Here is a 13,116-nt window from a genome sequence, read left to right as displayed (position 1 = left end):
GAGGAGGGGGGGAAGTCAGAAGCACAGACAGTGTTAGTGCGCACGCCGCCATTATGCTCGGTGAACTGCGCGCCGCCGCGACTAGAAAGAAGCTCCTCGGGCGCTCGGGCTTTGCCGCGCGAGCCAACATGATCCAGAGGCGGCAATCAAACCTGCGAGTCGGGACAGTTACGCTACGTGGACGCGCCTCTTGATCGATCTTAATTCTTTGTTTTCGCAGGACGCGGCGGACGATTTGCACGCGCCGCTTCTTTTCCTTTTTCGTTGGCCGTCAAATCCCTTCCTTGCCGTCCTGCGGGAGGCGACTCGACTTGCCGGCTCAGAGGCTTCGAAACCGGGTTAGTGGTGAAAGTGAGTGAAACGTGACGGCAGCGAGGACAGGAAGCGTGTTAATAACGGCATGTAGAGAGACACGGGGACAGGACGCACAAGTCCGGACTCGCCGGGACCCCTCGGCCCCGACCCGCTGTTAGTGCCGACGCCTTATTTGACTCGTGAGTTTTGCCGCTACTGCCAGTTTGAAGATCGCGGCGTCAGTCACGCACTTTGTTGCGGGGCAGAGTGCTCGCCATCGCTAGAGTATACCGACCTCTCTTCCGGGTCCCCAGGTGAAGAGGGCTGTTCAGGTAACTCACAGCGCTCTTTTTCCTCTGAAACAAAAACAGCAAGCACGACATTTGCCGTTGCCATCGAACGCCACTGGACTAAGCAACCTTCAAGCAGCTGCAAAAAAAAGTAACCGGCACGTCTTCACCTGAACGCGGATTTACCTCAGGCTCAAACACGGCGCCGCTGTAAACCGGGTTCGCCGTCGTTCTCCTCTTCCTCTCCTGCCTTTTGCTCTGAATCTCTGCAAAGAGGCGCAACATGTTCAAGTTGCTGGCGCTGAGCTCCAAAACAGGCACAAAGTCTTCTCGGCGGTCGGCACTCCGAGCGGGATGGGACCATGGGGGGCGGGGAGGCGCCACCGAGCGAAAGAAGGCTCACCTTCCAAGTGGTCGTGCGTTACGAGACCCAAGGACACCATAAAGGCCAGTTTCTAGAAAGAAAGACGTGCAATCAGACAAGCGGCGTGACGCCAGGGCGACGCCCTCACCCGTCGCCTACCTCCGGACTCTCCTCCTTCTTGGGCCTGGGGGGCGGAGACAAGGGCGGAGTCGACGAAGAGGGGAGCGTGCCGACCAGCTTGTGCTCGGCTCCGCCTCCTGATTTAACAGTCTGCTGAGAGAGGACGGCGAAAAGTCACACGACTTGCCGGGGGCGTGGCGCCCTCGGCGTCGGCGCCGCTTTCCCTACCTTGGGCTCGGCGGTCACGGCGCTGATCTGGAGAGGCTGGGCGGGGGCGGCGGCGGGGTCGGGCGCACGGGCGGGGCTGGCGAGGCAGGCGGCCGTGGTGGGCGTGGCGATGACGATGCCGGTCAAAGGGGCGGCGCCCGTCTTGACGCAGGGCTGTCCGTTCACGATGCGCAGCTGGTGAATGGGCGCGGCGGACGAAAGCGAAGGCGACAGCTTGGTGGCCAACATGACGGGCCTCTGCAGCAGTTGTGGCGCCGCCATCATGGGCGGGGGAGGCGCAGGGGCGATGGGGATGTTGGCAGGCAAGGCGGGCTTTGGTCTGACCTGCTGATGAACCGCAGCCCATCAGAAAACAGGAAGCGACACTCGCCGCCAATCGCGTGTGTGAAGCGAGGTCATTTTGTTCCCTTCGTTGAAACCAAATTGCTCATCAACTTTGTACAGTTGTATTGTCGCAGTCCCGTTTGCTCGGATTTTGACACAAATGTGTTTCGCGATGACGGGGCCCAGGTCAGGTCATTCATGTGCACGCACGCAGACACGCACACACGGACTCACCAGCATGGCGTTCTTGGAAACGAGCCTCAGTGGTTCCAAACTGTGAGCGCTTAGTTTGCCCGCCACTTGCAGGTTGATGGGGGCATTGTGCGCGTCGGGTTTGGAGATGGCGGTGGTTACCATGGTGACAGTGGCCGGGCGTTGCGGCAGGATGGAGCCGGGTAGGGAGGGCGTGGCCGCAGCTTTCAGCACCAGAGGTAGCGTCTTGGTGGTGAGGACCGGCGTCACTGTCAGCGTCTACCCCAGTCAGACAAAAAGAATCCAAACAACACTTGAAATGTGCATCTCGACAAGGGCTCAAGAATTTTTTTTTTTTTATCCAATTCAAACGACCTCACAATGTGGTAGAATGCCACTTTCTATTTGCAAAGGTTGCAATTTGGAAGAAAACAAGTTCAGTGCATCGCAAAGGCAATCCACATTTTCCCATATAATTTTTTTTTTCAAGAAACATGCAAAGTGATAAAGCCGTTGCTCGGCATCCGATTTATGACGGACTGATTTGTGTTTAGGCCACACTTTATTTGGTAGAATGTTGTAAAGTTGTCGTCGTGAAGGTTTGAAAGACTGCAAGTCAAAGTTCACAACTAAAAATGTCTCATTTCAATTTATAGTTCATCCAACTCTATTTTAGCATGAGGCTAACCTATAAAAATCAAAATAAATAAAACAGAAAAAAACTTTTGTATAAGAAATCCAGTCTTGTTTTTTTTTTTGTAATACAGATTGCTTGTGCTTGTGAAAGAAAAAAAAAAGATACATGCGAAGAGGACCTTGACAAAAAGCATCGCAATATTGTGGAGAGGAAAAAAATGCCATTCGATGGGGATGAAAGTAATCCTCGAGTCATTTGAGTACCTCAATTTAGAATCACTAACTAAATAAAAATTCTGCCGGAGAGCCCCATTTATTTGGTGTGTACGGTCAGGAAGATAGTCAAGCCAGTCGCAGGAACAATTGGTCTTGCCGTGTGCGAATTGAACGCGCCACCAGCGCGCTGAGAAGGCCAAAGTCAAATGACATAATCACAGGCCATTATGATAAATAAATTAATGAATAAACATGTGTGTGTGTGTGTGTGTGTGTGCGCGTGCGTTTCGTACCTGCTGCAGCCCCGCAGGAATCTGCTGGCTCTGCACCAGGTTGGTGGGCTTGTTGACATCGCCCCCCACAGGAGGCGCGTGGACCTGCAGCTGCACTTTGGCTTCTGGTTCTTGCTTGACCAGCAGCTCTTTCCTCAGCTGCTCGACCACCTTTTTCTGTCGGTACGCAAGAAACGCACAGACGCAAGTTGTCATGTTGAGACTGATTGGAAGCAAAATCTTCTGGCCCGTTTGGAGAATACTACAGGATGAATGGCACCGTGGTGTTTTGTTTTTTGGGTTTTTTTTTTTTGTGCGGGGGATTTCATCCATCGCCTCAGAAGCACGGGTGTGTCGTCGGTATGTTATTTGGCGCCACTAAAGATGGAGTTTGTTCTTCAGACGCAACCTCTTTGAGACCTTTTCAGGCAATTTCCACGTTCCTGTCTCGGCGTCGGTCTCCAGGGGAACCGGCGCGATGAGAACGGCAAGCTCAAAAGAGCTCAAAGTGTTTTCAAGTATCGCATCATGTCGGTCGAGCGCGACGACGTACGATAACCCTAATAAAAATAGCCAGCGCTTCAAAAGACAAAATATTCTCCAGATGCGACTGCTCGTCAAAAAGACAAGCTGCGGTCCGACCCGACGCCGCCGTTCCAGATATAAGGGCAAAACTGGTCACGCGGTCAGAAAGGAACGAAGCCGTGCCTGGCTGGCGCGGCTGCGGCAAAACGTCAACTCAAGGCGGCATCGCGTCGCCAACAGCCCATCGACGTCGAGCACGTCGCCAGCGAGGTGGCGTATCAACTTGTTGACCGCTGCTCAACGGCCAACCAAGACAAACACAGCCAGAGTAAAAACAACAACCACCAGCCACTAGATTGACGACCGATGTTTGCCCGCAAACAAACGTACACCAGACACATGGGCGAGATTTCGTGTTGGGTTTGAAGCGATCCAAACGGCGCCAGCTTGTGGAAATGCGCACGGGCACATGAAGGCGTCTCTACCTGCTTCTCACTCAGTGCGGTGATCTTTGCTTGGAGTTCATGAAGTTGCTTCTTCAGATCTGCGTTCTGCAGAAGAACAGAGGGGGAGGGGGGTTAAAAAAAAGGCATTGGGTCATGTGACCGCTTCTTCCCATGACTGAGGCTGCGGGCGACTTTACCTGAGGGTCCTGCTTCATCTGGGCCACCAGTTTCTGTGGGCAACAAAACACACAGTCAGCAGTGCGAGTAGTGAGTGGGTGGGGGTGGGCGGTTCTCTCACAATTTAGGCCACTTTATATCGCGCAAACAAAATATTTTCAGTTAATATATAAAAAAAAAATAGACTTTGACTGCGCACCTTCTCTCACTTTATTTTGAAGTGACAATAGACACACTTCGCGACTTACACAATTCTCCCCCCAAATTTCAAATATGGTTTTTTGGTCTTTTGCTGCCAGTTTTTTTTAGAATGTGCCAAACATCAAATTTAAAATGAGGTTGAACGTGTAATATGTTAGTTTTACTTGAATATCGGTTGACAAGGCTTTGCAAATCATTGCACTCAGTTTTTAATTTACCTTTTACACTATGCCCCAAATTCATTTGAATCGGGGTTGGTAAACAGATCTTGCAGCTGTTTTGTTTAAAAAAAAAAAAAAAACCACACACACCTGAGCAAGCTCAACCTATCAGAGACAAAATGCCTGACTGCCAAATTTCAAACTGTTAACATGAAGCGTTATCGTAAGACGCTATGATGAACAAGTCATGCTAGCAGCATCCGAGCTAGCACTGGCTAGCTATTGCTAGCTTGATATCGCTAGCACTGCTATTTCGTTGACGCCAGGCATCATTCGTTTTATCACAATGACAAATCACTTTCATCTTTCGGGTCAATGCCCCACCAGGGGAGATATCCTCTCTCCAGTGGTCCTAAACATTTTTTTTTAAAAGACAGACTACAGGGCACCAGTCTGGTCCCAGAAAACTCGCCTGCTGATTGAAAAGTTCTGAAACACAGCCTCTGTCCCAGTCAACTAGCCCTCTAACTCCTTCGCCACACCTGCTGCCGGCAAACTAACGCATCCTTCGGAGCGGATGTGGCAAAAGTCAACGGAACAACGTCGGCGAAGGACAAGCGAGCGGCACCTGATGGATCTGGATCTCCACCTTCAAAGCCTCCTGCAACGTCTGTAATTCCATCATTGACGCAGTCAGTCTTTCAGCTGATGGATCAGCCTGAACGCACAAAGCAGAAATCAACAGTTTTAGGCGGGGGGGATGTTGCCAAAGCAACGTGACCCGTGTGGACATGAGATGTGTTTCTCTACTCAAAAAGCTTAGAAAAGGTCAAATGACGTTACGGTACCTGAACGCCGTCTCCGGTGGGAAAAGCATCCAACTGAAGCATGAACGTGCTGCTGTGAGAAAGACATCACGGTTTCTACTTACTCACGTATTGCCAAATTACAGTACATTTCAGCGACATGTCGGGAGCGCTTTTGACCTCTCCCTGGGCAACTCTTCACTGTGTGAGGTAAGCAATTAACAGAAGATGCAATCGCTCTATCCCGAAGTAACTCCAAATTTGCACAATACAGATAATAACAGTTGAAACTCGGAGTGAACTTGCGCCGGCCCTTCCGTCTTTAATGCTCGCTACGCTTACAGCAACTTGTAAAAAACTGCAGATTCTCTGTTGAACTATTTGATGGATGCAAAAAAATAAATAAATAAAGGGTGTAGACAGCTTCTGGGCCTTTTTTGCCACATGCTCCAAAATGTTTGCTTGTTGTTCTACTCTCTTAGCCACACCCACGTAAGGAAGAGGGATGGGGGCGGGGGGCACCTTTGCCGAGCCCATGTCACAAAGTGTGACTCCACGGTCTCAACTGGATTCAACTAGTAAGTAAGCCAAACAGCATCATCGAAAAGGAAGGCCAAAGCAAGAGAAAAAGTCACAGCGATACAACGGCCTAGCTGAAATCACCTCGGGCATGATTTACTACAGAGTCGCAGTGGAACAACTCGTATGATGAGGCGGGAATACGCGAAGCGTGCATGATTTTGTTTTGATTGCCATCTTGTGGAACCATCTTCAGGTAAAAGTCTTATTATTTCGCTTGTTGGATGTAAATACGCTCCACAATATGCGTATGGAATAAATGGGGACTCACCACCCGGCTGTGGGACTGGACTCCGCCCCTCTGCCCTCCCTGCCCTGTACAACAAGTGCACACAACAGCGATTTATAGTCGACATCTTATTAATGAATCATCGATACACCTGCAGGTGGCGGAGACGGACATGAACACGTTCAGTCAGTCAGTCAGTCAGTCAGTGACTGATGTATAAGTGTTAACGGTTAATACAGATGTCAAATTAACCACTGCGTGTATTGGTTGATCAAGAAAAAAAAACTGTACTCAAGACAATACATACAATTCATGCTGATTTATATAGCGCTTTCACAATAGCTGCAGCTGTAACAAAGCGCTTAACAAAACAGTTAACATAAAGTAAAATAATAAACACAACATAAAACACGGACAGTCATGCAATGCTAACCACTTTTCCCTCACATGCTTTGTTGTTTAAGGAAAAGTTTAGAGAAAATTAAGTCCACAAATATGCTTCAGCTTGGTCCGTAGACATTCATTCTATAATATTGTTGAGTTGTTCACCAACTTCATTAATTACAAAGGGTATGATGTGGTGGAGTTGCACAGTCCAGTTGTTACGCAAAGGCAGAGGTGGTGTTACCGATGAAGCATTTCTTTGTATCGGCAACATAAAGTGGTGTAAAAGCTTTCCATTCTTATTCTATTGACGTCGGTTGCAAAGAAGAGCTGCAGTGACGTCACGGGCAGATTTGTTTAGATACCCTTAGCTTAGATTTTAAAAAATAAGACGGTTTTCTCTACTTTCTGAGTAACTTGCGAGTAAAACCTGCCCTCGGAATGCTTCCCAAGTTGAAAAGTTGCACGCGTCAATCCTGAAGGGCACACAGGTGAGCACAGGTAGGGGGCGGTCAGGCGCCGCCGGGTTAATTGGCGTAATTGCAGCCGGGATGGGACGTCAGGTCAGGGGACCGTGCGGACGAGCTGCCGCGCGCGAGCCGCCAACACCGACGACGTTAAAATGGAGGTTTCACTTTGTGCTCCGAGCACTCGAGTCAAGTGCTCCAATAAATGTTTTATAAGCGTCTCATTCATGGCCGACGCCGGATACTCCAGCTCTGCTTTGGAACCAGCCCGGGCCACCGCGACGTGTGCGGCGTCGGTTCCGGCGTGCGCTCGAAGCCTCACCGGGTCCAATAGGTCCAAAGTGACAGCAGCGCCCAACGTCGGAGAACAAGTGAACGTTAACGTTAGCCCGTTAGCTAGTTAACGCTAGCGCCACGTTAGCCTGGCAAGCTAACGCGGCTAAGTTCTGCCGAAAGATGAAGAAGAGGCGACGGGAGAGCGGAGGGGGAGGCCGGCCGGAGCGCGCTCCGACGCCCACCCGAGATCACGACGACCAACGGGCGGCAGAAGGACGCCTCCGAGACTGCTCAAAGGCGGCCACCCCCGCTGGCCGCAGAGCTGCGAGCGAGGGCTAGGAAAGGCTACGAGCCGCCTCTGGCTGTCCAACTTGTGTCGGCCTCTTCCTCGTCCTCCTCCTCCTCCTCCGCAGGAACTCCGACAAGAAGCCGCAAAGAGGCAGCAAAGAGCGCAACGAGGCCCCCCAAAAGAGCCCGGAGGCCGCACGCGAGCACGCACACGGACACGGGACGCGCGTCAACTCAGGGCGAGCGAGGTCGACATTAAAGTTAGCAAATGAAAAAGCTCGATGTGCACTTACTCAGCAGCAGTCCTCCTCCAGATTAATTCAATATATATCTCCAACTAGCCGATCCACGATGGAACAAGAGCCCACAAATAGTTCCACTCGCTCCTTCCCCGGCACCTTGACTTAGTTGCTCAATTTTGGACGTAGTTTGGGCAAATTCGTGAGAAAAGACACAAACTGAAGCTACAAAACAAGAACTCTTGTTCAATCTCATTCAGCTCAGCCTGCGCACAGCTCATATCACTCCGCCGCAGAGCTACACGAAGGCCCAACAAAACTACTTCTTCGTCTCCAAAAAGCCGCTTTGGCTGGCACCGAGTCGTCGACATCGGTGACTCCGTTTCCGAAAGTGTGTCGGACGGCACCGATCGGCCTCGCCGGCCCGCAAAAAGATGTCTTCTCGAAGCGGACTAGTTTTTGTGTCGGTGCGGCGAATTTATTTCACTTTGCCTAAGGAACGGCGGTACTGCGACTCCCATTGCCTAGGGAAAAGACCCGGATGTAAACTCAGTGAAACTACCGAAAGTGCTCGTGAGCGCGCGATCGTTTCCACGTACGCGCACGCAACACACACGCACACACACGTCCGATCTCACTCGTTCTATCGATTGCACTATTGGCGCAGATACTATGCATATCGTATTTGTACGGTAGTGCTGTACGATCGCCTTCGAACTGGCTGAAATCGCTGAGGCGCTTGTTGCCTCGTGCACTTCAACACTTAAGAAGTCGGGCGCTTCCCTCTATACGTGGAGCCACTCAGAAGAATCGTTCGTCATGACACCATAGATATATATTTGACTCACGTTGTTATTCTCCATCTATTCCAGCAGGGGTCGCGACAGCTTTCCTTTTTCCATAGCGCCCCCCCCCCCTCCTCCCCAGCTCAAGCGGGTCGCCTGAGTGAGCTGGGCTCCCCTTGTTAGTGTATTAAAATACAACAACGAAAATCCTCAGTAGTTACCATGCATGTCTGTTTAGTATTTCTGAGTACACAATCATATGTGTTTGCATTGTCAGGGGTGTATGGCAAGCCCTCTTAAGCGCTTTACTGGATATATGATGTTTGTGGTTAATTTTTAGCTTCGTTAAAAAAATTCATTTCAGATACTCACAACTGCATTCTTCCGATGCACAATTGGCATTTCAGATATCTGCAGCGTCATTTTGCCATTCGTGTGCATTCGGTTTGTCCCTGCAGATCTCTACAATTCAGTCGCGGACACCCGCTACTTGAATTAGCGGGGGTGTCAAACTCATTTTGTATCGTCACGGCTTCTCACGTGGGGCCGTAATGGTCGTTATGACTGTGAAACCAATTTATGGTGCCTTGTGCACCCCTAAAAAGTATTACAATATTAAGTAAGACATTGAGTGAGTTGTTTTTTTCTGAAAAGAAAATGTACAAAATTAGTTGTGCGGTTTTTGCCATACTTGAATGGTCATTTACAGTATGTGGATATTTTCTTGTTTGCTTCAAACCCTTCATGGGTTAGGAAAGTGGATCTTTCGTATGTGGATTGAAAAAAAGTATTTTAAAAGATTACATGTATTAAGAGTATGTAGTTTGCATTTATGCGCGTATTATGTCTGCAATTTAAAAGAATATTTTCGCCCTACGTCTGGTTCGTGCGGGGTGCTCGTTCTGCACGTTGTTCCACAGCTGGCCTCCAGAGGGTGCTGCTTTCGCTTACATTCAATTGTCTGTCTCCATTTGTCTTCTGATGACTTCACACGTTTGGTCTTCTTTGAAATGTCGCAAATATGCAAATGAGAACAACTGGGCAGCGTATAAACACAAACTCGTTCCTCTTTGTGCCATCGTGACATCACGGCCACGAGACGAAAGCTGAGGAAGCAGACTAAACGGGCCTGGTAAGAACACGCCCGCACAAACTTTGGGTCACCGAAGCGAAGTACACAATAAACAAGCTTGTCAAACTCAGTGACTAAAGCGTAAGTAGCCCGATAATGAAAATGTCCCAACGGCAACACTGCACACGGAAAACTCATCGAAGCGTAGTTCTTGCCAGCAAGGTTCTTGCACAAGATATGAGGAAAGCAACAGAACCACACGTGAACGTTACGGAAACCGTCATCGCTCATTACCATTTACTTCACTTGATCACGTCAACAGACGAAGCCAACGTCAAAATAGACAACGTGTACGATGTCACATCAAAACGGACATAACACGACATCACAGCAAAACAATTGCGACATGTATGATGTCACATTCAAACAACAGCATGTTTGTATGCAGTTGGCATGACGTCATTTCCTGTTGCTAACGTTTGTAACGGCAGCCCGGGCTATTGCTCAGCTTCACTACGTCGGCTCAGAAGCGACGCCTCTCAACCTTCCTTGACGACCCCGTTGACCTTTACATGGGCGGGTCGGGGCGGCGGCAGAGAAGCAGGCGGCGGAAGGTGCTCCTGAAGGTGGGGCTGCAAAGGGCGTAGCAAGCGGGGTCCACGGCACTGTTGACGTAAACCAGCCAGAGGCCCGCCTGCCACAGGAAGTCTGGGATGCGCACGTGACAGAAAGCGGCCACGAGCGCCATGGCGTTGTGCGGCGCCCGGGTGAGGATGAAGGTCAGAAGGATGGTCAGAATGGTGCGCGTCACCCGCCTCTCCCTGACTGCGACTCGACGCCGGGCGGACGACGGCGCGGGGGAGGCGGACAACGCCGCCGAGGCCGCCTGATATCGTCGAGAGCGAGCCGAGTTGTCGTCGTGGTGGTTCTTGCCAGTGCAAGACGGAGGTGCCGAGAAGGCAGTCAACTCGGATGAGTTGCTTCCGATGGACGCTCGCGCTCCGTTCCTCCGAAATCGATCAAGGTACGAGCAGTCACCGGTAACCTCGCCTCGCAGGGAAGGAGCGGATGTCCCGACCCAGTCCCCCGGTGGCCGGCGACGCGCGCTCAGCCGCCGCCGGCTGGTGGCAGACACGTGTCCGTACAGACCCACCATGGCCAAGCCGGGCAGGAAGAAGGCGGGCAGGGTGGTCCCGAGAGTGACCGCGGGGCTGGCAAGCAACCGCGGGTAACACTCGGGTTCGGGGACCAGGCGCTCGCCCCCAGCTCTCTGCCAGCACAGGATGGCGGGCGTCCACAGGGCGAAGGACAGCAGCCAAGCCAGCGCGATCATCAGGGCGGCCATCTTGCCCGTGCGCCGCAGTGGGTAGCTGAGCGGCCGGGTCAGGCAGAAGAAGCGGTCCAAACTGATGAGCAGCAGGTTCAAGACGGCCGCGGCGCTCACACCGTGGTCCACCACCAGCCAGAGGTCGCAGAGGGCGGCTCCCAGCGGCCAGGAGCCGCATGCCGCGTAGAGCGCGTACACGTTGACAGAGACGGTGCCCACCAGGAGGTCGGCGGTGGCCAGGCTCAGCAAAAAGTAGTTGTTGACGGTACGCAGACGGCGGTTGACCTTGACGGAGAGGAGCACCAGCGAGTTACCCAGAACGGTGACGCCGCTCAGCGCCACCGTTACCGCGGTGACCAGAAGCACCTGGGCAGCAGACTGACAGGAGGTGTTGACCGTGGGGCGGGGCCAGGCCGAGGCGTTGGTGTCCGACCCGTTTGCCATTTTCCTTCAAAACACACAAAATGGATGCAATCATATCAACATCCTTGGACACCTTTGACCCGCCTGTGAGCGCTTGCGTAAGGAGCTTGTCTATTAGAGCAAGGCCAACCCCCCCCCTGGGGTGGCAGTATAAAACGGACACAAATGAACATTCCAACTCTGCACATTTCTCTCAATCCCGATTCGCTATTTACGTTGATAGTAACGAATGCCTCCTGGATGGAATGGATACTCCTCCTTGTACAATTTTTATTTTCAAATAAAGACATTTTGGAACAAATTTAAAAAAAAAAATCTAATTTGTGCAAAATGGTAAATGGAGTGCACTTCTCTAGCACTTTCTCTAAAACGCTCGAGTGCCCTGAGCCCCTTTTCAAAAAGCTCACATTCACTTCGAAAACTGTCGATTGAATCTGCTACGACCCTGGTACATTTCCACAGCCGCTTAAAAGGATTTCTTTTGAGCTGAAAATGGCTCCGTCGCCTTCCCGTGGCCAAAAGTAGCACTGGGCCTGTTTTTTTTTTTTTTTTGGTGCATTTCGATGCTGTGAATCCATCCCCGTTGGCTGGGAGGCGATGACACGCTGGCCTGCGGCTCTCCCATGACTGTCGTGCTTCGCAGTTGAAATGAATGTTCATTAGCTGGCCAAGTATTCCCATAGCCACTTAGGAGTGGCCTTCAAAGCCTTCTCTCAGCTGCCCTGAAAACGTGATCAAAAGCATCGACGTGCATTTCAAAGTTACTTGGTATTACTTTATTTCCGACAGTTCCGTCTGTCAATTATTTTTTGGGTGGCCGAACAGAGTTGGGAATTCAGACTCAGCATTGCTGGCCAACGCCATGTCGACACGACGGAAATGTCCGGTACGCGCTCTCTAGTTTTCTTTAAATAATGGGAACCAATCAGATTTCAGATTGAATAAACAGAGCCAGCGAGGAAGCTTCTGGTTTCCATCCTCTGATGGGTTCGGAGCTACTTGAGGGGGATTGCAATGAGAATGTGGGAAATGACTGAAAATTCACTTTCAAGCGCCCCCCCCCAAAAAAAAAAAAAACGCAACTTCCATGGCAGCAACAACATAAAGTAGTTTGAAACCTCTTTTTGGAAAAGGTGCTCCTCGTTGTGACAGTCCAGTTACTGCTATCACAGAGTGTTCGTAGGTCAAAGGGTTTTTTTTAGGGATCCACCTCTGCTTCTTGTGGAAAATGCATTTTCAATGTTTGGGTATTTTTGTGTTTACAAAAAAAAAAAAAAAAAGTTTCTTCATATTGGGGAGTCAATGGTTCCATGATTTTCACTACTGGTCAGCCTTGTCCCTTTCCCTACTGTATTTTTTATTTTTTTTTTAAACTGAAAAAGCATTTTAAAAAAGTCACCTTCTCTAAAGACAGACAAGTAGAGGACAACAAAAGCAGGAAGATGTGGAAAGGAACTCCACATGACTGCAAAGAATGAACAAGTCTCGACTTACCCGCAAAGGAGTCCCGCCGCCTGCAACAAATCTCCCAACTCGATGTCTTGTGCTCGCCTCACTTCAACAAGCGGCGCGGCGTCCCTCCTTCCTCACTCATCATGATTCTTGCTGTCGTCATCAACCGTCATCACATTTGCTTCCCAGTCAAGACAGGCTGTCTGAAATCTGTGTTTGCGTTTGATAAATGAGGACAGAAAAAATGAGGAGGGGGGCGGGGGGGGGGATACATGAACACAGTCGTGGATTAAATGCGACATGTTACATTCATCGGTCCGTCATTCTATCCACCCGGCTGCTG

At 50.6% G+C, this 13,116-nt stretch overlaps 2 protein-coding genes across 2 annotated transcripts in view; both read right to left on the bottom strand.

Annotated features, from left to right (window-relative positions):
* phf21ab (PHD finger protein 21Ab) overlaps positions 1–8,601 on the bottom strand; it is a 13,008-nt gene extending 4,407 nt beyond the window's left edge. The window contains exons 1-13 of the mRNA XM_019873907.1: positions 7,769–8,601; positions 6,103–6,146; positions 5,295–5,346; positions 5,075–5,164; positions 4,105–4,137; positions 3,947–4,012; positions 2,958–3,113; positions 1,855–2,091; positions 1,297–1,623; positions 1,108–1,221; positions 988–1,039; positions 771–850; positions 590–650 (exon numbers count right to left, since the gene is read on the bottom strand). Of these exons, the coding sequence (XP_019729466.1) occupies positions 590–650; positions 771–850; positions 988–1,039; positions 1,108–1,221; positions 1,297–1,623; positions 1,855–2,091; positions 2,958–3,113; positions 3,947–4,012; positions 4,105–4,137; positions 5,075–5,164; positions 5,295–5,336 (1,258 nt within the window). The 5' untranslated portion in view covers positions 5,337–5,346; positions 6,103–6,146; positions 7,769–8,601. The remainder of the gene's footprint in view (positions 1–589; positions 651–770; positions 851–987; positions 1,040–1,107; positions 1,222–1,296; positions 1,624–1,854; positions 2,092–2,957; positions 3,114–3,946; positions 4,013–4,104; positions 4,138–5,074; positions 5,165–5,294; positions 5,347–6,102; positions 6,147–7,768) is intronic.
* Positions 8,602–10,019: 1,418 nt separating this feature from the next.
* Positions 10,020–13,075, bottom strand: LOC109518202 (muscarinic acetylcholine receptor M4-like). The gene is made up of 2 exons (XM_019873905.1): positions 12,816–13,075; positions 10,020–11,346 (listed from the first exon to the last, which is right to left on the bottom strand). The coding sequence occupies exon 2, from the start codon at positions 11,340–11,342 to the stop codon at positions 10,140–10,142; it is 1,203 nt and encodes a 400-aa protein (XP_019729464.1). The 5' UTR covers positions 11,343–11,346; positions 12,816–13,075; the 3' UTR covers positions 10,020–10,139.
* Positions 13,076–13,116: the final 41 nt, after the last annotated feature.

The sequence above is a fragment of the Hippocampus comes genome, unplaced genomic scaffold (assembly GCF_001891065.2).
Source record: "Hippocampus comes isolate QL1 unplaced genomic scaffold, H_comes_QL1_v1.1 scaffold298, whole genome shotgun sequence".
NCBI classification, from domain to species: domain Eukaryota; kingdom Metazoa; phylum Chordata; class Actinopteri; order Syngnathiformes; family Syngnathidae; genus Hippocampus; species Hippocampus comes.
The sequence above is the reverse complement of the archived record's forward strand: the minus strand, read 5'-3'. Positions and strand labels throughout refer to the sequence as shown.